Here is a 26,833-nt window from a genome sequence, read left to right on the forward strand (position 1 = left end):
GCCGCGTTGCTTCTCGGAACTTGTAGTCTCCGTGCGTCATCCAGCTCACCCCCGCTGCGCAGGCGTACACCGAAGAGCCCGAGCCTCCTAGCCCAACCCCCATGGTTGCCGCGCATTGCCTTCTGGGGCTTGTAGTTCGCTCCCTACACGTACCTGAGCTTGAGGACTGCGTTCGGGAGCCTAACTGCGTCCCGGCGTTGGAAGCTCAGTTTAGTGCTGGGGTTGATACGTTTCACGTCTGTCTGACAGAGGTAGTCATCCCTACCCGCCCAGGCCCCGGAGTTGGTGAGCATTAGTAAAAGTTCCTTTATCCAGGGTTCTTCGTGTGCTGGCGCTCCTAACTCAAAGCCGCAGCCCCAGGAGGAAGTTGTGATCACCCACATTTTATAGATGAAAAAATCATCGCTCAAGGTCCAACAGCTTAGTGAGGGGTAGAGCTCAATCAAAGCTCTCGGTTTCTAGATCCTCAGAGATGAAGGTTGTTAGAAAACAACCTGAACCTGTGGGGCCCCCAAACAGTTCCGGGATAGGGGCGGAGTAGATACTGCGCGGGAGCAGACGTGAGCGACACACACACACACGCATTCACCCGCAGCCTCTCCCGACCCCATCCCCAACCTGGAGACGCTGGCAGCCCTCGGCCTCCGCCCGAAAACAAGCCCGGCTCAGTTTCAAACCGTCTTTATTTCTACAGCAACATTTGAAAATAGAGAGCGACCGCCTCACCCCCAACTGGGGCAGCCCTTCCTGCCACAGGAGGCCATCGCTGCCCCTCGGGAGAAGCTGCAGGCATGGGAGGGGGCGTGGCAGGAAGGCTCGACCGGCGGTGCCCGGGGCGGGGTCAGGCCGTGCCTGGGCGGGGCCGGGGGGGAGGGGCAGTGCATAAGGCCGGGATGCAGGGCAGGGCCCGGCGGTGAGTGGGCGGGCGAAGGGCGGGTTCTCCGTCCTGGGGCGCGGGGCGATGGCGGGGCAGGCCGCACCCCTCAAAGGCCGACAGGAGCGCCAGAAGGCCCAGGAACCCTTTGGGAAGGCGCCGCCCCAAGATGTGGAGCCTGGGAGATACCACCGCACGGAATGGGGGTGATTAAGGCCTGGGCGGTACCACTAGAGAAGGGCGGGGCGAGGGAGGCTCGGTAGTACCGTGGACTGAGGGGAGGGGCGCGGCCAATAACTTATTTCTCTATATACAGAAGCAACGGCCGTGGGGAGGGCAGGGTGCTGAAGGGACGGCAGGTGCTTAGTGTTCTTGGCTCCGGGGTCTGGGGAGGGCAGGCCACCGAGTCTCTACCTTAGAGACCCAGCCAGCCCCTCTCGCGGCCCTGAACCTAGGGAAGAGGGGGCCCTGCTGGAAGGAATAAATAAAGGGTAGAGCTGGAGCGGACGGGCCCAGCCTCCAGGGCTCAGGCTGAGATGACAAGGGAGGAGGTTACCCTGAGATTGAACAGAAAAGACTGGGGGGCAAGCAGCAGGCCCATGCGCAGGGCTGGGGGTGAGGGCAGTGCCGGTGGAGGCTCTGGTGAACCGCTGCCCCTTCAGGATTAGCCCACCAGGGAGCTTCTCCGGGAGAGGTCCATGGAGCTGGAGCTGAGGGTGCGGCTGTCAGAGAGGCCTGTGCCTCCAGGCTGTGGGTGGAAGGGGCAAGTGGCTCCGCCTTGGGCTCCTCTGTCTTTGCGTCCCTGGCCCGAAGGGGCCTGACCAGCCAGAGTCAGGCCAGAGTCGCTGAGCCGGGCCCACGGCCATGGCCAAGTGCTCTGAGACTCCCGCCCACCTCCACAGTTCCCGTGTGGGTACTGGCCGCTGGCATTTCCACCCCAGGCAGGGGCCTAGGTTTCTCTTATTTGCCTCCCCAGTGTCCAGCCCAAAGCCAGGCCTGGGATGGAGACAGGAAATGTTGCTGGATGAATAGACATGCTTGAGGAGAGAGGCTGGGTGCGTACCCAGGACATGCAGGCCTTGGGCCCAAGGGCCTGGGCCTCAGCTGCCCAGCGCCCAGACACCCCCCGCCCATACCTGGACTGGCTCTTCCACACTCTTGTTGAGGAAGTTCAAGGAACTGGCTCGCTTCATCCTGAGGGGAGAGGACAGCGGGATTTGTGGATTTGTCCGTGGTGGACCTGGGGGAGCCTGGGGGAAGGTTGGGGCTGGGGAGGGAGGCTGTGGGAGGGAGCAGGTGTGGTGGGTGGTGGTACTTGAGAGATGAGGGACTTCACTCTGGGTGGGGAGCTCATCTGGAGTGGTTGGGCTGTTGGGTGCGGGGCTCCTCGGGGGCAGGGGCTCACCTGGGGTTAGGGGACTCCTGGGGGCTACCACCCTGCAGCTTCTTCACCAGCATCTCACTGCTACGCCTCAGGGCATCTCGGAGCTTCCCAAAGGAGCCGCTGCGCCGCAGGGAGCCGCTGCCGTCCTGTGGGGTGGATGGGTTTGTCTCTCTGGTGCACTGGCTGCCCGGGACTCGTGGCCCACCCTCGCCCCTGGACTCACCCCGTTCCACTCGGCAGCAGGCCCTGCCTCCTCAAGGTCAGACTCAGACCGAGCCCCAGCACCCCCGGCCACGTCTCGGCTGCCACGGCGCTCTCCCCGCCCTCCACTGCTGTCTTTCAGCAGTTCCACCACCTTGGTCTGGCTCGCAGGGTCCAGGCCCTGAGGGAGGGGCAGGGAGCATCAGGTGGAGCAACATGCCCTGACTGCAGCACACATGGGGCAACGCGGGTCCCTGCCCCCACCCCTCGTGCCTGCTGCCCCACCTGCTTGCGGCTGCGGCTGGCGCAGTCCTCCAGCGTGTGCGCAGCTTCTAGCTTGCCCTGGCGCCGGTACAGGGCCCCCAAGCTGCGCAGGGTGGTGTTGACTGTGGGGCTGTGAATGGGACATGGGGTAGTCTCAAACTCCGTGTTCCCCAGGACCCAGGGCCCATCTTGGCATCCGGCCCACACTGGGTCCTGGGGACCCATCCGGCCAATCAGAATCCTGCCCCTCCTGTGTGACAAGCCCTATGCTAGGCCCGCCCAGACTCTCCTATCTTGGGGAAATCACCCCAGGGCTGGGGACCTGGCTCCAGGGCCCTGAGTGGGGTGTTGCCACCAGGACTAAAAGCTGGGAGACCCAGGAGCAAGATAATCAGGCTCTCCAGGTGCAAAAAGCCTTCTAGGGACAGGTGGCCTGTGACCTGGGCCTTGAAAAGTGAGCTGACAGAAAAGGGGAGTGTGTTCTGGGGGTGAGCAGTACGGCGTGTGGAACCCAGCTGCAGCCCCCAGCTGGGATGCTGGGTCCTGCTACCTGCTCCACTGCCAGCCCTGGCCCGCTGTCCTCACCTGTCAACTTTACAGGCCTTGTACCAGCTGCCATATTCCCCATAGGGCGTGCTGTCCCGGCGCTTATCCTGGGGAAAGGAATGGTCAGGGGAGGTGGGAGGAAAGGTCTTCCCCTTGTACCCCCCAGCCTCACCCTCCCTCCCCAAACCCCCACCCCAGCCCTGCCCCCAGAGGCACCTTGCTCTCCTCCCGTTCCTCTGCGTGCATCCAGATGGGCTTGTTGTCCCCTGGGGGGAGAAACGGGCTGTCACCAGCCTCCCATGTAGGCCTCTCCTGATTGGGCTGGACATAGGACTGGGGTCTGGGGTGGGGGTTAGGGGTACCCAGGAAGGACCAGGGTTGGGCTTTGTTGAATGAATGAATGAACAAGAAACAGACCCAAAACATTACTGACCCTCCTCTGGAACACGGAGATGACCGTGGCACAGGCCTTTGCTTGAGGGGGCTGCGAGCAGCAGACCCTTACACACCTCAGGCCCACAGCCCGAGACATGTGCTAGGCCCGAATGACGGGCCAGGCTGAGGGATCCCAGAGCAGGAAATGACTGGCCACCGGGGGCCAAAAGGTGGCTTCCCAGAGTGGGAGACATCTGGGCTGGGCCCTCGGGGTGAGCAGGAGCAGGAGTTGCCCAGTAGAGAAAGAGGACAGACTCTGGGCCAAGGGCATGGGCAGGGCCCAGAAGGCCGTGTGAGTTTGGCGTGTGCACCTGAGTGGCTGGGGACCCGCCAGCCCCCAGGCATGAGGGCCTGTGCTGGGTGAGCTGGGGGCACACGGCAGCCATGGACTCACCATTGACAGAGCCAAACTCCTTCTCGTGAGCGCGGGTGAGGATCTCCTTGTACAGCGTCTCTGCATCCTGGTACTTGCCCTGCTTCAGGTAGCAGGAGGCCTGGAGGGGCAGGGCCAAAGGGTGAGCAGGATGCAGGGAGCTGAGCCTTTTCCCTTCCTCCCTCCTCCAGCCTCCTCTCTCCCCCTACTCCCTCCAGCCTGTCCCGGCCCAGGGCACCAGGTTGTTCTTGGTCTTGGCCACGTTGGGGTCATCAGGTCCGAGGCGTGTGGCATAGATCTCCAGTGCCCGCCGGTAATAGTATTCCACCTCCTCAGCTTTGCCCTGGTTCTGGCACAGCAGGGCCAGGTTGCTCAGCTGCTTAGCCACGTCCGGATGAAACTTGCCCAGGACCTGGGACGGGAGTGGGAGCCAGTGGCTGGGCTGAGGGCCGGCCTAGGCCCCCCGCCTGCCTGGCCCACCCAGCCCTGCCTGCTCCCACCTTCTCCCGGATCTCCAGCGCCCGCTTGCACAGCGGCTCTGCCTCCTTGTACTTGCCCCGCTTGCCGTACAGAACCGCCAGGTTGTTTAGTGTTGCGGCCACCTGGGGGGTGGGAGAAGGGAGGCTCCATGACCCACGGCCCAGCTGGGCAGGGGATCTGGGACCTGAGAGCTGCAGGGCGCAGGGGCAGCCCCCACCTCCCACCCACCCTCACTCACAGCTGGGTGGTCCTTGCCCAGCGTCTTCTCACGGATGGCCAGAGCATCATTGAGCAGATGGGCAGCCTCCTTGTACTTGTTCTGGTCCCTGGGGGCAGGCAGGAGCACAGTGAAAGTTGTCATCCAGCCCAAGGCCCTCCCCCTAATGGCCCAAGATCCCTGTGGTCACTTCTGTATTTACTGACCAGTAGGCATGGTGGCGTGTGACCCAGAGCATGGGGAGATGTGGTCGGCCTCTGACCCCCAGGAGCTCGGGGGGCTTTGGGAAGTTCACTCTCAACTCACCAGGGCCATGTGGTGCTTTGGGACCAGCCAGACTCCCCCAGGACACACCTCCGCTGCCTCCTGCCCAGTGCACCTTGTTCTCTATCCCCTAGGGCCTTTGCTCATGCTGCTTTCTGCCAGAGAAACCTTCTTCAACTCTCATGGTCTGGGCAAACTCATCTTTCCCCAAAGACCCTACTCGAGCCTTGGTGCCTGGAGAAGCTGTGCCAGCTCCCCGGGACCCCTGGATCCTCATGTGCTGCCCTCTCCCTGGTTGTGTCCAAGCCTTTCTTCTCCACTAGACTGAGGCTTATTCACGTCTGCGGCCCAGGCACCCGGTGAGCTCAGCCCCCTCTGGGTACAAGTTCCTTCTCTCTCTGTCCCCGAGTCCTGGCCCACAGCAGGCACAGGGGGTTTGTGACCCAGGGCTGGAGCCTTCTACAAAAGTGCAGGCGCTCCCATGGATGCTGTGGCCAGAGGAGCTCTCACCGATAGACCAGCGCCAGGATGTTCAGCATGGTGGCTACATCAGGGTGGTCGTGGCCCGATGTCTTCTCTAGGTCCTCAAGTGCCTGCTTGCAGAGTGGCACGGCCACCTCATAGCGGCCCTGGGAGGCGTACTGGATCACCAGGTTGTGCAGGGTGCGGAGCCGGGCTGGGATTTCATAGCCCCCATGCTGGGCAGCCACATCCCCTCCTCCAGGGCTGGGGGCTGCAAGGCCAAGGGCAGGAGGTCAGATGTACCAACTGGCCCCTGGGTTGGGCTGGGACATGCCAGCAGCGCCTTTAGCCCACCTGACATATGGCTCTGGACGAGTGGGCCTGGTCATCCCCAAGAAAGAATCAGTAGAGTCCCAGCTCCAGTACTTCAAAGCTGTGTATCTAGAGCAAGCCACCCAACCTCCAAGCCTCAGCCTCCCATCTGAAGAAGGGAGCCTCTGACATGCGCTCCACACCATCACCAGAGTGAGCACTGGCCCAGGCCTGAGCACTGCGCATGCGTCCTCAGAGGCAAAAGAAACTACCAGGGGGCACAGAGCAACTAGCGGCAGAGTGGGACTTGAACCCAGGCCAGCTGCTCTAGAGCTCTGAACTGTGATGCTTGCTCCTCATAGAGCTTGTGGGGAGAGAAGCCACGTGTGAAACCTGCCCTTTACGCTCGAACATGCTGGGATGTGATGATCAGAAATGAGTCAGGAAAGAACATGGCACCCACGTGGTCCCCATTTCCGGTGATCTCTGGGTCCCAAGGACCAGTTCACACCGCCCTCCCTTCCCCCATCCCCGGAACCAGCTGCCCTCCGCACCTGGGCCCTGCTCCTCCTCGTTGGGGAACAAGTCATCCAGAGTGTCTTTGGGGACGTCCCCCTTCTCCTCCTAGAGAGGAAGACAGGATGAGCGTCAGGGAAGGAGGCACGAGGTAGCCCAGGTGTCAGTGGCTGGGTAGAGCAGAGTCTACTCCACGCTGCCCCCTCCCTGCTCCCAGGCCCCCCTGCCCAGTGGCCTCGCGGTGGCCGTGGTAGGGGCTCACGTGGGGGGAGGTGTCCTCATCCAACTTGCGCATCTGGCTCATGAACAGCAAGTGTTGCTTCTCCTCCTCGAGCTGGGCCACAGCCTGCTCGCTGCGCTGCAGCTTCTGCTGCGTCCCAGCCAGCTCCTCTCGCAGCCACTGGTTCTCCTGCACCAGGCGCCGCACCTGAGCCCGCAGCTTCTGCTTCTCTGACTCTACGGCCCCCAGGTGGCTCGACAGTGCCAGGATCACCTGCGGCAGCCAGCCGGGATGAGGGTCAGAGCCCTATCCACCCCGCAGCCTGGCCCTGCCTGTGAGGAACTGCAGGGCTGAGGGCCACAAAGTTCTCCTGTCATCAAGGGAGTTTTCCCCAAGGCCCCAGAGACCACAGTCCAAGACCCAAACCCAGGAGGCTTGGGGATCCCCAACTCCTTCCTTCTGGGGTCAGGAGCCCTGGGCTCCCAGGCCGCTCTGCTGGACTCTGAGAAAGTCCTTCCCCTTTCCTGGGCCTCCAGCTGGTCCTCAGCCTTGATGGTCCAGTTCCCACCTTGGTGGGTTGCTCATGAAGAGGGCTAGTTGGGGTGCTGCGCTTTCCCCGAGCTAGCCACTCCCGTCCCTGTCTCTCCTGGAGCCTGTACTCAAGCCTCTGCAGCCACAGCCGCTATACCACTGCGCCCGCCCCAGGGCTAGCACTTTCCCAAAGAACCCGAGAGATGGCTGCAAGGCCACCAAAAGACCCCATCCTGACTCCTGCCAAGGGTCCAGGGCAGCCCCTGCTCTTCTGCAGCTCCTGGGGATGGAAGGGGTGCATGTCGTAAACCCCCAGATGGTCTGGGGAACCACAGGGGCAGGTAAGGGGACCCAGAGGCCTCAGCCCCACCCCTCTCATCAACCTCTATGACTCCTTTCCTGAGCTTCCAGGCTCTTCCTGCCTTGGGGCCTTTCTCCTTCCTTCATGGTCAGGGTCATTTCTGCAGTGAGGCCTCTTCCCTCTTATGCCCTCTGCCCCAGGAAAGGAGGGCACGTTCCCCTGCCTCCACACCATCCTGTTGCCCATCTGTGCTAGTGCCTGCGCACACCGGGAGGGGGCTGCACCTGGCAGCCAACTGGCCGAGGAGTGAATGACCAACGCATTGCCCTTGCAGAGGGCCAGGCAGTCTGGGACCCTGCGCTCTCTAGTTGATTAGCAAATGCCTAAGTGACAGGTGTTTTCACAACCACTAGCTTTAAAAAAAAATTCCCTAACAGCCTGGAAGTATATACAGCAGATGGCATGATCCCTATTTTAAAGACAAGGAAACCAAGATGATACCACCTGCCCAGGATTCACAGAGCCAGGTGGTGTCTCAGCCAAGATCTGAGGAGGCCAAGACTCTTTCCCCCAGAGCCCAACTCCTTGTGCCCTCTCCTGCCTCCTGGATATTTCCATCTGCATATCGTCCCGGCAGCCTCGACTTGAGAGGGCCAAAGAGAACTGCTGACCATCCAGGCTCTCTCATCCCCTTAACCTGCTGTAACCACAAACCTGGGAGTCACCCTGCCCTCCTCTCTCTCCTTCGCTCCATCCCCAGGTCTTGCTGGACCTACCTCCAGAACATCTAGAACTGGTCCCCCTCTCTCCACGCTCATGGCCACCCCTTAGTCCCAGCCACCATTTCTCATTTGAATTCCAGCAGTGGCTTCCTAACTACCTGCTCCCTGTTTCCACCCTTGACCCACTATGGTTCATTCTCCACACCTCAGCCAGAAGGAGCTTTTAAAACCTAAGTCAGATAGTGTCCCTTGACTGTTTAAAGCTCTCCAAAGGCTTCCCGATTTCCTGAGAATAAAATCCAAATAAGGTGCATAAGGTGCAGCATGATCTGGCCCCTGCCTCCTCCACAGGCCTCTTCTGTCCCTCTCTCTTTCCCCATGAAGCTCCAGTCAGGCAGGTCTTCTCTCAAGTCTCCCACCACAACATCTTTCCTACCTCAGGACCTTTGCGCATGCAACTTCTCGCCCTCCTCCCATTTCTAGTTCATTCCTTCCTTCAGGTCTTGGTTTAAATGTCATTTCCTCAGAAGTCTTGCCTGACCAATAGATAAGACCTCTTGCTACAAGCTATCACAGACCTTGTTCTTTTCTTTGGAGAACTTATCACAGTGTGTAACAAATGTATGTGTGTTTCTGACTCTTGTCCTACTGGACTAGGGCAGGGACCTTGTCTGTCTTGTTGGACCTGTATCCCTGGCACATAGTAGGCACTTGATAACTTACCTGTCAACAAATGAATAAAAAAAAATTAACTTGGGGGAAGGGGTGATTCCCTCAGGATTTCCTTTCTGATCTCCCATGCCATTCAGTCTCTGCTACCTAGCAGACAAGCCAGGAACAGGGTTCTGTGTGCCGCCTAAATGATGATGAGGCTCTCCTGGGGTGAAGCATGGCTGGGGTCTCCAAAGCCCATTCATTTCTTCAACAGATATTTACTGGGGTCCTACCACGGGGCTCCAGGGGCCAGATGGTTGCCTGCTCAGATTCTGTTCCTATATTGCCAGGATCCCTCTGGAAGGCTCTATCCCTCCCATGACCTCCCACCTCAGCACCCCAGACCAGCCTACCTGGGCCTCCCCCAGCCCCAGCTCGATGGCCTCCAGGGAGCGGCGCAGTAGGACACAGCGCTCCTGAGAGCCTGGCTCGGCCTCGCCGGCTTCATGAGCGACCAAGGGAGCGAGAAGGGCACGATGTTCCCCGCGCAGGGTCTCCAGCCCTTGGATGACGGCCTTGGTGCCCAGCACGATCTCATCCTGGCTCAGCTTCTCCTCCCGGGGAAGCACCATCGTGGCCATGGCCGCGCCGCCTGTGAAGGCGAGGGGGCGGGCAGGCGGGTGCCGGGCCTGGGGCCACACCGCCGTCCGCCCCGGATTAGGTAAACACCTCCGGTCCCCGGACGCCTGGGTCCTCGGGGGGCCCCCGTCCCCAGGCCGGCAGCCCGCACCGTGCCCGCTCTCGGCCTACAGGGGGCGCGCCCGACTCCTCTTGGCCCAGGAGACGCAATGCGGTGAGGCCGGTGAGGCTGGACCCGGATTCGGTCCAGACCACCGGCTCAGGCCGGCTTAGGCGGCCCAACCTCGGGGCTTCCCCGGGGACTTCCTTAGCCAGGGCAGGGCGCGCCGGAGGACGGTCCTACGGGGATCGTGGGTGCTTACTCCCCTGCGGGAGACCCCGGCCCCTCCGGAGATCCGGCCCCAGCCCCTCGGGCAGCCCCTCCCCAACAGGCAGGTCGAGCCACAGAGTCCCTCCTCTTGGGCAGGCCCACCCTGGGGAGACCCTCCCCCTAGAGGAGCTGAGATCTCGGGTTCTCCGTCCCCCGAGGCCGCGCCCACGACGATCCCTCTCCATAGGCCGGCGCGACGCCCCGCGGACCCCTCCCCTGAAAAGGCCGAGCTCCCGGCCCCGGCCACCCAGGACAGCGCCCCCTCCCCGCGGGCCGGCCCGGGCCTCCCACAGGCCGCGCGCACGACGACCCCTCCCCTAAGCCGACCCAGTGCCCCCTCTCCCGGCCCGATCGGCCCGCGCGGACCTGCGCCTCCCGCTCGGGCCCGGCTCCCGCTCCCGCTCCGGCTCCCGCCCCGCTTCACCCGGACCGGCAGCCGTGAGCCGGGCCCGCCGCCTCCATCCCGCCGGCCTTCCCAGCAGTCCCCGCGCCGCCTTAAAGGTGAAGCCGCTACCTCGGCAGCGTCGGAGGGGGCGAAACACGCTCTTCCCTGCCCGCCGGCTGCCTTAAAGGAGCGTGCCGGCCGGGCCGCTTCAGGCTAGAGGGAAAACTGGGGGCGTGGCCATTCGAGGTGTGGGGGCGTGGTCATCCGAGTTGGAGGGCGTGGCCACCGAGGGGCGGGGCGTGGGCTCGCCTCCGGCGCAAGTTCCCAGCCGCCGCCTTGCACGCTCCTGCGGCCCCAGATTGCTTGGCTGTAAACCGCCCCGAGGCCGCAGGGGTGTGGAGAGGCTGTGAGATTGTGAACCTGAACGCACCCAGTCCCGCGGCCAGAGAGGATGGCGGGAGAAACTGAGGCGCAGGGAGAAGGCCCGGCCTCCTCGGAATCCAGAGCTTAACATTTGACACTTATTGGCATTTATTGAGATAGTTGCCACTTTTTGAGCACTTACTGTGTGTTGGGTACTTGGGTGCTTTAAGTGCATTAACTCCCTTAATACTCACAAAGACCCGATGAAGCGGGCCCTGCTATTATCCGCATCTCGCAGATCTGACCCCACGCTCATTTGTCTCTAGAGACGGGTCACGGCCCCGCTCACCTCTTTCAGAGCTGTCCATGTTCCTGTAGGGGATTCACAGCATCTTAGGGCTGCTTCTTGGGGGAAGGGACGGAGGCTTCTGGCCGGAAGGGAAAAGAGAGTGGCAAAGGGCAGCCGGGCATCTGCCGAAACAAAGACTCGTGCCCCTGTGGGTGAAGACCACAACAAATGCTGCTGACGGAGGATCAAGGCAGGTGACGTCAGTCAGGGCTCAGATTAAATGTCACACTCTTCCTTGATTCCTGAACCCCAATGAGAGGAGCCCTCTGGTCCATCTCATGCACCCATTTAGTTCTCTCCATAGCATTTATGCCTTCTAACACTTTCCTTGCGGTTTTCTGTCTCCTCCCTAGAATGCAGGTCTTGTTCACGCCAAGTAGCCCCTGGCCAGCCACATAGCAGCAGTCAGTAAGTGTTGGTTTTAAACAGAGCACCTGTGGGCCTTGCCGAGTCCCTGCCAGGCCCAAATTGTGGCCTGGTGCTCTGCAGCCCTGGATTGGTGGCTACCTGGCACTGCCCGCACTGCTTCTAGGTCGATGTCACTAGTGGGTAACAGCAGGATCACTACCCCAAGGGACAAAACCCTCACAGCAAGGCCTGGCGCTGGTACCCAGGGATCTAGGCTGTTCCTCATGAGTCAAGGTAGGTTCAGACTCCGACTACTCCAGGTTCCACATCCTGGTGGATGCAAGAATCCTTGGCATTGTCTCTGACAGGGAGATGGTCCAGCGCCCCCGGCTCAAGTATGTCCTGTGACAGGGAGCTTACTACATTCTGCTGTGAGACTACCCTAAAGGTTAGAAGGTTTTTTCTTCAATAGCCCCCACAGTCCCTTCCTGCAGTGCTCACCCACACCAGACTGGAGCTCTGTCTTCAAGAAGAGCAGTCTGCTCTCTTTTGCCAATGAAGGTATTTGGAGGCAGTGATGATGCCCCACCCAGTCTTCCCCTTGCCTAGGCTCACAATCCCCGTCCCTTCACCCACCCCTGCCCCAGTTTCTTGACCCTTCTCCATCCTGATTTCTCTTTTCTGGGTGTAGTTTAGAATGTCAGCCCAGACACTGCTCAGAATGTGGTGCTCAGTCCCAGGCCCAGGGATCCAGACAGGGAATGAACCGCACAGATCACAGAGGAATGACCCTCCTTAATGAGCATGCCACGTGTCCACCATGAAGTCGCAAGTCAGGCTGACCTTGACAGTCACTGCACCGTGTCTGCTCAGGGTAAGCTTGTCAGCCAAAACCCTAGATTGCGTGCATCCCGGTTATATCCAGCCAGGTTCTTCTCCCCGATCCTGTGCTTCTGCCAATGATTTTTTTCCCAGTGATTTTTAAAGGTAGCTAATACAGTCATATAATGCAAAATTCAAAAGGCATATACAAGTTACAATGAATAGTAGTTCTTTCTCTCTGACCGCTGTCCTCAGCCATGCAGCTCCCCTCCCCAGAAGCACCTGCTGTTCCCAGTTTCTTGTGTCCATCGATTATGTCATTTGCATCAGTGCAGAGCTTGTGTTGTCCTTGTCAGTTTCATCTGGTCAGTTTTTCTCCAGGGCCCTGAAGGTTGGAGTCTTTTGCATTTGGGGTCTGTTGTCCTTTAGCCCTCACATTGGCCCTGTCTTCCAGAGACACACTGGCTGTGACAAGCCTGTCTCTGTGCACGGGGACTCCATCAGACAATAACTGCACCCCCAACTTGCCAGCAAGTTCACAAGGAGGAAACAGAATCTGGAGCCCAGGGCACCTCTGTCGTTCTTAAAGAGGCCTGGTTTCAGAATTGCTTGTGGAGGAACTTTGTTAGAAGGCTCTCCTTCTAGATGTTGGGATTCTACAGTGCCAGGATGGGTCCTGAGCATCTTTTATTATTTTAGAACTTCAGTGGTGCCCGTGATGTGCATCTTGGGTTGAAGGCTGCTGCTTAAATGTCTTTGTTTTACAGGCAAGGAAACAGGCCCAGAGAGAAGGCAGCTGCACCAGGTGAGGGAGCCTGCTGTTCCCGGGGGGCTCAGGCTCCTGGTGACCACTATGTCCTTCTCTAATCCAGAGTCCAGGTCATTTCATCCCAGCGTGTAACACAGACTGACCACATGGAGTAGAAGTCAAGAGAACTGAGTTCAAGTTGCCTGTTCACACTCACCCAAAAGCACGGTTGCACACACCTTCCACACACAGCCTCAGGGAGTTCACCCAGAGGCCCTGAACACCTGTGTGCCACATGCACACCTCCATGTGTTTATAGGCCCACACAGGTGCAAACCACACAAACCCAAGTGGAAACACACGTCCACAGCCCCTGTTTCCTTCCCTTGGGCTCGCTCTCCATCTAATAATAAAGGAGCACCTTCCTTTTAGCATCTTTTTCCGGGTCAACGGAAAGAACATCTTCAATCCCCCTTTAAGACTTTTTGCTGGGTTCTTACTCCAGCTTTTCTGCTAACTCTCTGCTGGCTTTGGTGGTTTCTTTGTGATTTCCTTTAAGCAGCTGGCCCTGCTCCTCCCCGTGTGCCGGGCAGAGGGAAGGTTGGGCCTTCTCTGCCGCTTCTCAGGCTCTTATCTTGCTTTCAGTGCTTAACCTTGCCTGTGTTCAGCCTTTTCAGCCACTCGGCTTTTTATCTTGTCTCTGAGGATTATGCTGTGCATCTCCCAATGGAAAGGACTGTTACTTCATCCGCTCTGTGCTGCACCCCCCTCGGCTGCTGGTCTCCTGCCAGGCTGCTGATGGGCGCTCAGTTGAGGGAGAAGAAAGGAAGGAGTCCATGCCCAATGTGATTCAGCTCCTTATGCCATTTTCTGCAGAGCTCATCAGCTTGCCCCCGCCTGTCCCATGCCTGGGAAAGTCATTCTTGCAACTTTTAATATTGTTTTCTCCCTGAAAATCACTCCCACTGCTCCCACCCCTTCCCTTTGGATCCTCGGAAGCACTCATCCCACTGAAATCTGCTTTCTTAAATTATTCTTTTTCCTTTGGCTAAGCTTTACTCCTTTTCTTTGAAGTGGTCAGGGGGCACTTTTGCCAAGCGTGCCATCCCCCCTTGAAATGTCAGCAGGTTCACCCATAAGCACTCAAGACTGGAGGCTCCTTAGAACAGTCCTTGCACGGCATAGTGGGTAATAATCGTAACCACAAGGCTCCTCAGTGCCCTGGCCGCTTCTTTTCTCTTCTGCCCACTCACTCACCATTCCTATTGCTTTTCAGCCACATTAAACCATGCGTGGGTCTCAGAATGGGCCAGACTTTCTCTCGTCTCTAGTTTTTGCCATTTCTCTACCCAGAACATCCATCGTGTCAGGTGTCATTTCCTTTGAGACACCTTCTTGGACACCCCTTCCCCAGGATGGATGAGATGCCCCTCCTGTGTGCGTCCATGCAATCTGTCATGCTCTGAGGCAATTGCCTATTTGTCTGTCTCCCCTGCTAGCCTCAGAGTTCCCGTATAGGTAAGGACCTAACCCTGTATTCATCCCGTAGCATCATACCTAGACAGGAACTGGCCCAGAGTAGGAACTTAATACATGTAGGATGTATGGATGGTGGAGTTGGGATCTGAGTAAGGCCTTGAGAGATGGTCTGGAGTCCCATGACCTGGGCTAGAAATCTGGCTCCTTCTCAGCCAATCTGTGTGCGTGGGACAAGTGACTTAACCCCTCACTCATCCCTAAGCTGGCCCTGGAGTGTCTGCCAAATGCCAGGGTGATGGGGGCTGGAGATGCAGCAGTGAGCACATCAGCCCGAGTCCCTGTCCCCCTGGAGCTCTCGTCCTAATGTGGCAGAGACACACTGCAGGTGACAGTGAATGCCACGATTGAAGGAAGGGCTGAGGTGGAGACTAACACTCGGGCTTTGGGCTGGTGGCTGGGAAAGCCTCTCTGAGGAGGTGATGCGTGGGCTGGATCCTAAAGGAAACGTGATAACTCTGAGGGCGGGGAGAGCATTTAAGGTGGAAAGAATAGCACGTTTACGTCCAGTGCAGGGAAGAGGGATCTGATTCCAGAAAGATCAGGTGTGGCTCAGGGAGCTGAGAATCGGGGAGAAAGCAACTGGAAGTGAAGTTAGAGAGGCAGGCGGGGCCAGACTGTGTGGGCCTGATGGACCATGGATCGGTGGCTGTATTCAAAAGGCATTAAGAAGCCCCTGAAGGATGCTAGCAAGGGAGGGAGGCGCTCTGGTTTACCTTTGGGAACAGTGTTTGGGAAGCCGAATAGACAGGAGTCACTGAGGTGCTATGGGATGATCCATTGGTTTCTGGCTTGAATAACAAGATGGATGCTGGTGCCACTTACCAAGACTGGGGAGGATGGAGGGAAATTAAGAGATCCGTTTTGGCCATATTAGGTTTGAGATGTCTGTGAAGATTCAAGTTGAGGAAATGATTAGAAATGAGAATCTAGAGCTGGGAGAGGAGGCTCTCTGCCCGTCGGCTTCCTCCTTGGTAAGAAGGAAGTATCAGCTGAATTGATTTCCTAGGGCCGCTCTGAGGATTCAGTGAAATACATACACCCCGTGCAGCGCTCAGCAGCAGCCTGGCTAAGAGCAGATGCCCGTTGGTGACAGTGAGAGGGCTATTCAGTTCTTGGACACAGCGGTGGGTTATGAAAGAAGTCGTTTAAAACATTCATCTGAAATCTGCTGTACAGAACGATTCCAAATAATGCACGGAGAGGAAAACTCCTCCCTCTTAAGTAAGGGCTGGGACTGCCTTCTGGAGAGTGCAAATGGAAAGGGGGTCGACACCACCCCAGCGGGTGAGCGAGGTTAACATCACAGGGATGCCACGCTGATGGCATGTCTCCTTGATGTGATGCGCTGACAAATCCCAGTCGAGGGGCATTCTACCAAACGCCTGCCCAGTACTCCTCACCACCGTCAAGGTCATCAAAAACAGGGGGAGTCTGAGAAAATGTCACAGCCCAAAAGACTAAACGTGGTGTGGTGTCCTGGAGGGATTCTGGAATGGAGAAAGACACGAGGGAGAAACTAAGGGCTCTGAGTGACACATGGGCTCCAGTGAGTAAGAACGTGTGCGTATCGGTTCATGAGCTGCGATAAATGACCACACGAACCTAACATGCTAACAACAGGGGGGAAGTGGCTGAAGGGTGCTCAGCAACTCTTTATTCTATCTATTTTCTGTAAATCTAAATGTTTCTGAAATACAAAGTTTGTTGAAATTAAAAATAAAACCAGTCTGGAGTTGGCATGCAGGTTAGATCGGCATTCTTCCACCTTCTGTAGCAAATGCCAGCCCCTCACCTTTAGAGAATGTTCTGCTCTGGTCTGGCCTAACTCTCAGTGACTGGGCAAGCCGTCTCAGGTGTCAGTCTTCCACCTGAGCAGCCTCGTGTTTGCAATCCTGGAAGCCATTCCTACACAACCCTTGTCTTCCTTGTGGCTCAGAGCAGGAGTGTGTCTTCTTACTCCAGGGCTGTGAGAAAACCCAGGCTGCCTTTGGGCTGAGGCATCAAAGTGTGTGAGGAGCAGGTCTGAATTAGGGACCCCATTCCAGCAGCGCGAGGGCTCCTCATTCATTCTGTGAACAGATATGTATTGTGTACCTGTGATGAGCCATGCAGCATCCTGGGTGCCAAGGACATAGAAGGGAAAAAAACCAAAGTTCTTGTTTTCTTAGAGCTTACATTCTAGTGGAGAGAGACAAAGCATAATTAAATGTCAAGGACTGAGAAGTGCTAATAAGAAAAACGAAGGGTGAGAGGAGAGGGAGGTGCTATGTTAGACAGGTTGAACAGGGAAGGCCTCTCTGAGGTGACTTGAACGAGGGAGCAAGCCGCATAGACCTAGGGGCAGGAGCAGGATGGGCAGGGGGACCAGCTTGTGCAAAGGCCCTGAAGGAGAATGTTCCCGACGTGTCTGAGGAATGTAGAGGCCAGTGGGTGAGGGGAGAGTGAGAGATGAGATCAAGCAGCCCTGGGAGGTCAGATCAGGTAGGCCTTGCAGATTATGATGCGACTTTTGGATTATATTCCTAGTGGGATGGGAAATCATTGGACAGTTTGGATCAGTAACTTAACACAATCTGATTAACATCTCAAAAGGCACTCTCTGACTATTGTGTGGGAACAGACTACAGGAAGAGGAGGTGGGAGCAGAGATCATTAGCAGGCGATTACAATATCCAGACAAGAGACAGTAGCAGCAGTGGAAGTGGGGAGCAGCTGCTGGGTTCGGGATCTGCCCTGAAGGGAAAGCCTGGTGGACTGGCCAGTGGATTGGATGCTGGGCAGGAGAGAAAGAGGTGAAGGGTGATTTCAAAGCTTTCGGCCTCAGCAACTGAAGAATGGAGAGAGAAGTCTGGGCACAGGGGAGCCTGAGTGAGGGAAGAGGAGGACAGAGGCTGGAGCCCCGAGTGCTCCAGTGTTTGGAGGCTGGAGGATGAGGAGGATACAGGAAGGGAGGCCAAGAGGCAGCAGGCAGGGAAGTGGGAGGAGAGCAGAGTGCCGTCCACAGGCCCTGTGGAGACAGCGGTTCTATCAGGGGTGAGTATGTGTGGCAAGTGCTCCTGAGAGGTCAACAAGAAAGTGGTCCTTGGACTTGGCAGCCCCGGTCATCGGTGACCTCGGTAAGGGAACGTTGATGGGGCTGTGAGGAAAAAAGCCTGAAGGAGTGGGAGGAAGTGGAGACAGGGAACACGAACAATTCTTTTGAAGAACTTAGCTCTAAGGGGAGCAGAGACGTGGTGTGGCAGCCGGAGGGGATCCAGAATCAGGGAAGATTTTTGTTTTAGCATGGTTACTGCAAGTTTGCACGCAGACGTGAAAGATTTGGTAGAGAGGGGGAACTGCAGGAGCGAAGCCCTGGAGAAGGTGGGGGGACGCTGTGGGTGGGAGCAGGGGGGTACTGACTGCCACAGGTGGGAGGCCAAGGCCTGGGGTCAGATGCAGGTGGGCTAGAAGTTCATGCTTCCTCCTTACTCACATCTCCCCATTGTCTCCTCCCATCTCTCAGTCCTGAGCTGGAAGCTGAGAGGGCGAGGAGCTGGGACCCCCACCCCTCCCGCTTGGGACTCCCATAGGCCCTGCCCTCCCACAGCCTCTCTCTCCCGCTGCTCGCTCCTTCGCTCCTGGGAAGGCCCGTCGTCGGCACCTTCCCTCTGCCTGGAGGCAACCCCCGTGTCCTCTCTCATTCACCTCAGACACGATTTGACTTCTCCTGGTGTTTCCTCTCACCAACTGGACCATACGCCTCATTTGGTAACTAACGTGTACACGGCATTTCCCGGACAATCCAACAGACCTCACTGGATTCTCCCCCTAGGGAGGCAGGCATGATTTCCATTCTCCAGACCCAGGGCCACACCACTGGGTCCCGAGACTCCCTCTGTTAGGTTATCTGGACACAGGGAGCCAGTGATAGCCTGCCCCACTTGGCCATCCACTCCTCTGTGGCTGTGTCCTGCAGGGTAAGGACGCCAAGTCCACCCAGGCACGCCCCCACCTCTGGGCACTTCTTCCTGGGCGGAGGCTTGGTGTGCAGGCCTCTGGCCTGGGAGCATGGGAAGACCCAGGCCCCCAGGGAGCAGGAGCCAGGACTGTTTCCCATCACTAAGGTTAAGGAGGGCAGGAAAGTGAACTCAGCGATGGACCCCAGCTCCACCCCCTCCACCTGCAGAGGCAAAGACCACTTTGGCCTCAGACTTGACCAGCTTCCAGAAACTATGGCAAGACATCAATCTAATAGGGGGAGAGAAGCCAAGTTCTAATCTTCAATCAGAAGAGCGGAAACTGCCCTTGACATGACACTGCCTTTGAGGTGGGATTTGGGGATGGTGAGTTCTGGAGAAAAATGGGATTTTGGTGTGGGAATGGTGTTATTTCTGTTTCTGACCTCTGCTTGCCTCATACTGGGCAAGACACCTTCATGCCTCTGTTTCTGTAATTAAGAAAATGAGAATTCACTTCTTTCTAGCTAGTTCCTAGCTGATTTTGAGCAGAGTTGGCTGTGTTGTGCAGAGGAGAGGGGTTGGACAGATCCTGTGTCATGGTGAGAGGCACAGAAGCCCAAGGCTTGCTAGTTGGTAAGAAATCACCAGTTTATTGAATGAAAAATCCAACATCCACTCAGTCTCTCCCACCCACCCCTCTCTCCGGCCCCGAGAGAGCAGCACAGCCCAGGAGACGCTCTGGACAGCAGGGCTGAGCCGAGGGTCAGGGCTGGAGGAGTTTGGGGAAGTATGGAGAATGAGAAAAACACTTTTCAAAATGAAGTTCTGTGCAAAAACTTCTAGAAGGGGTAAAAGGGCACCGGGAAAGCTCTGGAAGTGCTGGCGAGAACAGAAGGCTGTGGCCGGGGTCTCAACCGTGGGCTCAGCCTGTCCTGAGAAGGCTGATGGTCAAGGCTGAGGAAGGGCTCAGATCTCCGAGTCGAGGTGAGAGGGAGGGGATGGAGCCTGCTGGAGGGAGACCTGGCTGGGAGGATGGAGTGTCTGCCCAGGCCAGGGCCCCAGGAGTGAGGACAGGAAGAACAGATCACGGAAAGGTAGACAAATGGACACGGAGGGAACAGAGAGACAAAGGGGCTGGGGGCTCACAGACAATATGTTGGTGGGGGTCTGCCTCCCATCTCTCTGAGTCCAGAGTTTCAGGAAGAAGCAGAGCTGTGCTGGGGTAGAGGGGGTGGGAGGCAGCGGGAGGAGAATCATCAACAAGGGAGGAGCCACAAAGACAGGGACTGGAGCCCAGGCAAGTCACACGGAACCACCAAGAGACTGGCCGTGCAGAGAACCAAAGAAACGTTCAAAGACACACGCGACATCTACAGGGGACCGGGGGGTGGTGAGGAAGTCGTGCATGGGGGGACCAGGAAGGCCCCTCCATCTCAGAAATACGTGGCGTCACCACAGAAACGCTGTCCTGGGGGTGAGGGAGGGGTGGGAGCTGCCCCCGGGACTGTGGAGAGGAGGGTGGTCCCATGGGCTCAGGGTGCCCCTCTCGCTCTCCACTGGGAGAACCGCACAGCAGTGGGAAGTAGCCCTGGCCCCACTTGAGGCGGGCAGCTGGGCTTTAGAAACCGAGATTCTGGTGGGGGAGGTGGGGGCTGGACTCCCTGCTGGGGGCCGGGATTCCAGGTTTCCTATTTCCAGGAAGGGAACCGGTGCCACGTGGGGGAAGAGGCTGGAAGTCAGGTGAAGGAAGGCCCGGAGGACTCAATTCCAGGGACGGCACCAGAAGGCAAAATCAACATGCCTTGGGCGTGAGCAGGAGGGAGAGGAAAAGGAGAGGGAGGGAGGGGGCTGCCCAGCGATGGGGCTGAGCAGTGGGAGGGGAGCAGTGTCCCCAGTGGCAGTGTCCTTCGGGACTGGGCAAGTGAGATCAGGCCCGAAGGCCAGGAAAGGGGTGCTGGGCCCGGGCCTGCGGGCCTCCCCCTGCCCGCAGGCGGTGAGGCTGGCGCCAGTGCCAGGAGGGAGAGTGGCCAGGAGACAGAGCCCTCAGGTGGCCTTGCTGCCACTGAACAGTCCCACTGGAAAGTGCTTGACATGGGTGGGCCACTGGGCCGCCAGCTGGAAGAACTTGATGTCACTCCACTCGACTCCGTCGATGGACACTGGGGGTGACAGGGGAAGGGGCAGGGGTGACCAGGGCTGCTAAGGCCAACTCCCAGGGTCCCTCGGGGAGGGCCATCGCCTCCCTGCCCCACAGTCCCTTGTCGCCCTCCTCCCACGCCTGGCCCGCACCTCTCAGCATGGTCTGCTGCTGCTTGGCGGAGCAGATGAGGCGGCTGATGCCTTCGATGACCTGGCTCTTAGAATCTACCTCCTTTTCTCGAGGTTTCTTGCTCAGGAAGATGGTGGGAACTGGAAAGCAAGCAGGAACCACATCTGTCACAGCCCATGGAGGAGCAGCCATCCGTCTCATCCCCGCCCGAACTGCCCCCTCTTCCTGTGGGAAAGGGAGGTAATCTGGAGAAAGCCAAGCCTTCCTCGCCTGCTCCCTAGCTCCGGGCTGCGTATCAGGATCTTCGAGTTCCTGCTCTGTCCCGCACTGTCTTGTGCCTTTGGCTAAAATCCTGCTCCTCTCCCTGGCCTCGATATCTTCATCTGCATAACGAGGACCTGGGGCCACAGGGTCTCTGAAGTCTCTTCCAGCTTGAATGTTCTAGGCAGCCTGTGGGGCAAGGGGCCTGCTGCCCAGTGGGGTGTCTCTTTCCTACGCACTCGCAGGCCTGTGTGGGGCTGTGGCCGGGAGCGGGGCTGCGCAGCAGTGTTTGTACTAGCTCTGCCCGGGGATGTCGGGGTGAGCGCTCCTCGTTCTCCTCCCGCTCACTAGGGAAGAGGCAAGAACAGGGAGGGCCCTGCTGAGCTGGCAGGCCCACCCTAGGCAAGTCTCTGGGGTGCAGTCGTGGGTTTTGGCTGTGGGCCTGGTACAGCCCTGCCTGACCCCAGGGGAACCTGTGAAGCAGAGGCACGAACAGAAAGAGGCCCAGCTGCTTTGGGAGCCCCCGGAGGAGGGAGGGTCCAGCAGTTAAAGGAAGCCCACTTCCTGACAGCTGGGGGTGCTGTGAGGGCCCGAGAGTCTCCAGGCTGCCTGCAGGGGCAGGTGCACAGCCAGATCTGCGGGCTTACCAGTGGAACTGACAGCGGCAAGCAGCGCCCCAGTGTGGCCCGGTTGTGGGGATTACTGCCTCACCCTCCCAGAGCACAGGGCCCCCAACTCTGGGGTCTTAAGCCACCCCTCTTATCCGGAATGGGCTGTATTCCCTTTAATTCTTAAAAAAAACCTATGCCCTTTTGCTCATGAAGGCTTAAGTTGCCTCCAGCATGGGTGCAAATGCTTTAATCCATCGGGCCATGGTGACCATGGGGCAGTGGCATGGAGATGTCCTCCTCTGCCACACGGTCCATCCCTGAGGGCAGTAGCTGGAAAGACTCCTTTCCTTATGCAGCACTAACTAGGTCCCTAAGTGCTGATGCTCAGCAGGAAGGGCCCAGTGACTCACTGGGGACTTCGGTTTCCTTCATTGCAGAAGGAATGGCCTTGTCCCACAGGTGAGGCAGGACCCCTGTGGGACCCCAGGCTGGACCACATGATACATGTCCTGCTGTGCCCTCATCCAAGGTTTCCCGGAAGCAGAGTCTGTCCCAGACCCTGAGAGAGGAGATGGGGAGGCCTGGCGGCCCCAATTGTCTCTGGCCTCAGAAGTCACTTACCTTTCTTGTTCTTCTCTTTGGTAACCACGGTCATTGCCATGGTGCCAGAAAGCTGGGCCTCCCCACCGTGGGGCAGGCGGGACACCTGCACTGAGCGGAAGACACTCTTGAGGGTGTTCTTGGAACTGGCATCCCTCTTGTCACCTTCCCTCCTCCGCTCCCCAGGGTGGCCCAGCCAGTAGTCCACCTGGAGGCCAATTACATCCCCATATGGGCTGTTGGGGCTCCTGGAGAAGGGGAATAATAATGGAGAGAAGGTTCTGCCCTCAGTTCTCTACTGCATGCCAGGCAGCAGGTGGAAAGGGGACCCCCAGGCTCCGGGAGGGGCGAGAGGAGGTGGCTGGCTAAGTGGCTCCAAGTTCCCTCCAGTTGCACGGACTGGTTTGTGTGGGAGTGGAATCAGGCTGACTTGAGGACAAAGCCAGGTGAGGGTAAAGACCAAGTCACCATGAGGGAACCAAATAAAAAGTCCCAGGGGGACGAGGGAGGCAGAGAGGAAGCAAGTGTTATGGAGGAAGAAAGTGTGTGTGCACACACCCACGCACAGGCACACACACGTGTGGACACACACCAGCAAGCAGAGCCCTGGCAAAACCCAGGCAAGGGCCGGAGAGACTAAGTGGGGCAGAGGCAGAAGGCCCTTGGTGGGTCCAGCGCAGCCCCGCCCCGGGAGAGCTGACGGAGGCTGACCTGTGACTTTCTCTTATTTATGGCACTTCTAGCCCAGGGATAATTATAGCTCCAAGGGGAAAAAGAGCTGATGTTTTCTTGAAAGGAGGCGCCAGACACAATAGGTACACAGGCTACAAAAGTCATCTGACATTTCTCTTTCTGCCTGGTTTCAGTGGTTCCATTAAAAACAAGCTTAAATTGGATGGGAAAGGAGGTCGAGGTACGGGCTGGTCCCCAGCCCTCCGGGCCGCCGGGAACCGTGAGGCCACTGGTGAGGCCACTGGGGCGTAATGGCTGTGTGGGAGTTCCTCCTTTCCCGGCACTGTCCTCTCCGCAAGTCGGCAAAAGACCACGAAGGGACGTGAAAGGGGAAGAGAGGGTGAGGGAGGACGGGGTTGGGATTTGAGCTCCAAGGCGGGCCTCTCCCACCGGAGAACACTTCATCTTCTTCAGGGACCAAGACACTGTCAGCGGAGGCTCTGGGAAAGCCACCAGCCAGTGCCTACCCTCCCTGCTGCTACAATGACCATCACAGCAGAAACAGAAAGAGGCGAAGGTAGAAGAAAGGGAACAGGGAGGAAAGAGCAGGAGCTCCCTTCTGTTCCTGACCCAGGCCCTGCTCTTTCCCCCCTCAGAGCCTGCTCCTCTGGGTTCCCCTGTGGGCACGCTGTTCCAGCCTCCCTCAGGGCTGCTCCAGCCTCCGTCTGGCCTCAGAGTGAGAGCTGCCTCCACAGAGAGGCCTCCCTGCCCACCTGATCTAAGCTTTGGATACTTTAGATTCTAAAGACATTCCCTCCCCTTTCAAACCATCCCCTCACTGGTTTTTCACAGCACTTACTGCCATCTACACAATCTGAATTTCTTCATTGCTTTGGCGGCATTGCTGGGGCCCAGGAGCCTGAGCCCCAAGACAGGGCGCTGCCCATCTCATTCCCCACGACAGTTCCACTGCGCCGACGGACAGACCCAAGGTGCGGAAGAAGGCAACACCTCCCGTGTGCCAGGCACCACCACACATGCTCTCACTCACGCCCCACAACAACACTGAGTGGTGGCTGTTTCCCCTCCACTTTCACAGAAGGCAAAGATGAAGCTTAGCAACTTGTCCAAGGGACACAGATTCTTGACCCCACATTAGTCAGGCTCCTGAACTTTCTCACCTGTGCACGTCCTTGTAAAATCCAGTTTTAGCAAGAAGCCCCACCCTCCATGTCCGATCACCCTGGATACGTCGTGACCAGGCTCCTCACCCGCACCGCCCCCAGGGGACGTCTGACTCCCTGGCCTGTCTTCAGCAAGAATCCTGTCAGGTGGGTTTAGCCAGAATACCCCCTGAGCCCTGCCGTTCCCTCTCATTAATTTTCCATCCACCGCCCCCCACCCTGCTCCCTGGCTAGAAATCCCCATTGCTCTCGCTGTATTCGGAGTTGAGTCCAATCTCTCCCCACACTACAAAGTCCCCCCGCAGTGGCCCTTCCCCCTATCGCGGTAGTCCCCACCTTGGATAGTCTCCCTCTGTGCTTTGACAGGTGTCAGTGAATAGTCTGTTCTTTCTCAAGCTAATACGGTGGACATAACACAGAGCTACACCTCAAACCCAGGTGTGTCTGACTCCCATGCCCACGACTGTCTACCCTGCCGGGCAGGCCCACAGCAACACACGTGCACAGCACTTTATAGGCTGCAGTGGGCTCTCTGCCCTTTGTCTCATCCAACCCTACAACCATGAGACAGACAGACAGACAGTACCCTCCATTTCACAGAGCTGTTCGATGACTTGCCTGGCCAGTGACCTAAGTCTCTGAATTCCAGCGCCCCAGTTCTCACCACCATTCTCCTCTCTAAACCCAGTGTGCTTGCCACTATTCGGCGATGCCAAGGCAGCAGGGAAGTTAGTCAGGGTCCTGGGCCCCGATGGAGGGCATGGCAGCAAAGACAGGGATGGGTGAGCCTTACCCCACAACAGCGAGGGCACTGCTCATGGACGGGGAGGAAGGAGGCGTGGCTGTGGCATCCCGGCTCAGGCCCGAGCTGGAGGGCGGTGATGTGGAGGGCACGGTAAGGCTGACCACAGGTGAGTCGTCCCCATCGCCTGTCAGGGGACAAAACAGTCGGCCAGAGGAAGCCACCCCTGACCTGTTGGTGCCAAGGAGTCAAGATACCCGTCTCAGCTGCAGCTTGCTCTCTCTGAGCTCAGCCTCCTCCCCACTGCCCCTGCCACCACTTCAACTGGGGAATGAGGGTGCCCGGTCCTCCTGCTCAAACTGTGACTTAACCCAGGACGCCAAAGTCTGCACCCTCCGGCTGCTGGACTAGAGAGGAGGCCGGAAGGCACCACTCTCACTCCATAGAAGCAAAGGGGCCCCAGGCTCACCTGCAGTGGAAGGAGAGTCTTCAACCAGACCCACCTTCACCACCTGGGAGGGAAGAAGAGACACTGCCTTAGTCCCCTCGCCCAGGGGGACACTTTCCGATCCAACCGGAAGCGGACAGTTGGCCACAACAACCATCACTACACAGCATTTGATCACAGGCTTTTAAAATCTTTGCAGATCCAGAGCAGCCCAGACCTTTAAGAGATGCGCAAAAACCAGTTCCAAACAATGAGGTGGGGGCACGGGAGACCTTGCGGCTCTTCTCTGGGGATGAGGGCAAAGCCACCTTGAGGGCAGGAACCATTTTGGTATCCTGATCTCACTTCTTCTAGGATCAGCCAGGGAGGAGGCTACCCTGTCACATCAGAGAGGGAAATGAAGCGCCATTGTGAGAAAGCCCAGGAAACCAGCAGCATCGCAGGGGAGGCGCTCTATGCATGCCGGCCTGGTGCACCAAACCAAGCGAATGCATGGCCGTGCTTAGACCAGCTCCCTCCTTTCCAGACTTCCCAGAATCTGGAAGAATACCGGTGAGGAGGGGGGCCCAGGCACACACCCTCCCAGGAAGTGGGGTTGATTTCAGCTTCCCAAAGAATTTTAGATTCCTCATAGAGAATTCTGGGAGGAGAGGGGGCCCTCTAGTGGCCAGCATAGGGCACAGCTAGAGACAGACTATTTGAATGTCACGGCTGTGGCTTGAAGTGAACTGGCAGGCCTGGGGCCCAGCACCTGGCAGAGGTGCAGCAGAGCTAGGAGTTGGACCCGGAAGCTGGACCCTGGGGACTGGCAGGGAGTGGCGATCACGCACACATGGTTCCCTCAAGGCTGCTCAGAGCACGACACTGCCATTCACTGAAGTTTGTCCCAAATTCTGTGTCCTTTTAGCTCCCAGAAAGTAACACATTGACACTCGGAGCTTCCGGGATCCAACTCCCCTCTCCCTGTGGTGCTGCGTGAGGCTCCTTTGTCTATTTGTTTGAATTTTGGATTTTTCATCTCTCTCTCGGCTGCAAGGCCAGAGTGGGCAGCGACCCACAGCTCCATGAAGATGTGAGTCAAACTGCCAGCCCAGCCTACGGCCACGGTCCGGGGCCTCCAACATGGCTATGGGAGTGGTCCCAGGGACTCACAGGGACTGACTGGCCTAGCCCCATGGGAGGCTTTGCAAGGCATGAGAAGAGGCTACTGAATTCCCCCAGGCTCAGTCATCTCCCAAGATGACTCAAGACATCCAGAATCTGGGATGAGCAGAGAACAGGGAGAGAAGGGAGCTGGCCCTCACCCGCACATGCCCCTTCCCCCTCCAGAAACTAGGAGGGATCCTCAAGGAACCATAGGAAAAGACACAAGCTGATGTGGAAGTGAAATTCGAGGCTCATCAATGGCAATCTGAGTTTTCCGCCATGGTTCTGGGGTGGGCTTTGGCCCCGGCAGGGTGTCAGCTCTGTCCCCTCTAGGCTCCTTCTCTTGGTCAGTCTCTGCCTTGCGGCCCAGCTACCACCACATGAACCACCACATGAACCAAAGGCCAGTACCACCTGACACCAAGACATCCAAGAGGTTTTCCCTTTACTTTCAAAATCCACTCATCTACAGAGTCTCCCTTGACCCAACAGGAGGGGAAGGAAGAGACCCTTCCTCCCAGTGGTCTCTCTGAGCCTGAAGACAGAAATACCTATTGCTCAGACTTCTCTTCAGAATGTCATCTGCCATTATTTCTGAGGCAGCTTTCTTTTCCCTGAAGCCTATAGAAGCTACGTTCTGGAC

At 57.9% G+C, this 26,833-nt stretch overlaps 2 protein-coding genes across 5 annotated transcripts in view; both read right to left on the bottom strand.

Moving 5' to 3' along the window:
- Window positions 1-665: 665 nt before the first annotated feature.
- On the bottom strand, window positions 666-10,231 carry KLC2 (kinesin light chain 2). Of its 3 annotated transcripts, none has more exons than XM_058526337.1 (17): window positions 10,132-10,231; window positions 9,170-9,408; window positions 6,591-6,821; window positions 6,367-6,436; window positions 5,855-5,881; window positions 5,549-5,771; window positions 4,796-4,883; window positions 4,578-4,679; window positions 4,316-4,489; window positions 4,099-4,198; window positions 3,486-3,535; window positions 3,309-3,376; window positions 2,745-2,853; window positions 2,482-2,640; window positions 2,280-2,404; window positions 2,011-2,068; window positions 666-1,622 (listed from the first exon to the last, which is right to left on the bottom strand). In XM_058526337.1, the coding sequence occupies exons 2-17, from the start codon at window positions 9,395-9,397 to the stop codon at window positions 1,539-1,541; spliced, it is 1,896 nt and encodes a 631-aa protein (XP_058382320.1). In that variant the 5' UTR covers window positions 9,398-9,408; window positions 10,132-10,231; the 3' UTR covers window positions 666-1,538. The 3 variants fall into 3 exon arrangements, with proteins under 3 accessions (XP_058382320.1, XP_058382319.1, XP_058382322.1); XM_058526336.1 differs by having other exon boundaries at window positions 9,170-9,445; XM_058526339.1 differs by lacking the exon at window positions 5,855-5,881 and having other exon boundaries at window positions 9,170-9,445; window positions 10,132-10,229.
- An 8,722-nt stretch (window positions 10,232-18,953) lies between these two features.
- The window catches only part of PACS1 (phosphofurin acidic cluster sorting protein 1), a 141,741-nt gene continuing 133,861 nt past the window's right edge, over window positions 18,954-26,833 (bottom strand). For both annotated transcript variants that reach the window (XM_058526325.1, XM_058526326.1), the window contains exons 20-24: window positions 25,066-25,108; window positions 24,648-24,783; window positions 22,020-22,246; window positions 20,547-20,666; window positions 18,954-20,416 (exon numbers count right to left, since the gene is read on the bottom strand). In XM_058526325.1, the coding sequence (XP_058382308.1) occupies window positions 20,301-20,416; window positions 20,547-20,666; window positions 22,020-22,246; window positions 24,648-24,783; window positions 25,066-25,108 (642 nt within the window). In that variant the 3' untranslated portion in view covers window positions 18,954-20,300. The remainder of the gene's footprint in view (window positions 20,417-20,546; window positions 20,667-22,019; window positions 22,247-24,647; window positions 24,784-25,065; window positions 25,109-26,833) is intronic.

Source organism: Diceros bicornis, chromosome 31 (assembly GCF_020826845.1).
Source record: "Diceros bicornis minor isolate mBicDic1 chromosome 31, mDicBic1.mat.cur, whole genome shotgun sequence".
Classification (NCBI taxonomy): Eukaryota; Metazoa; Chordata; class Mammalia; order Perissodactyla; family Rhinocerotidae; genus Diceros; species Diceros bicornis.

Excerpts from the sequence above, each read along its gene's own strand:
- KLC2 (XM_058526337.1), bottom strand. The coding sequence starts at position 9,397 with ATGGCCACGATGGTGCTTCCCCGGGAGGAGAAGCTGAGCCAGGATGAG. Across the intron at positions 6,822-9,169 it reads TGGGGCTGGGGGAGGCCCAG|GTGATCCTGGCACTGTCGAG; the intron begins GTAGGCTGGTCT and ends TGGCTGCCGCAG. Across the intron at positions 2,641-2,744 it reads CCAGCCGCAGCCGCAAGCAG|GGCCTGGACCCTGCGAGCCA; the intron begins GTGGGGCAGCAG and ends CCCCTCCCTCAG.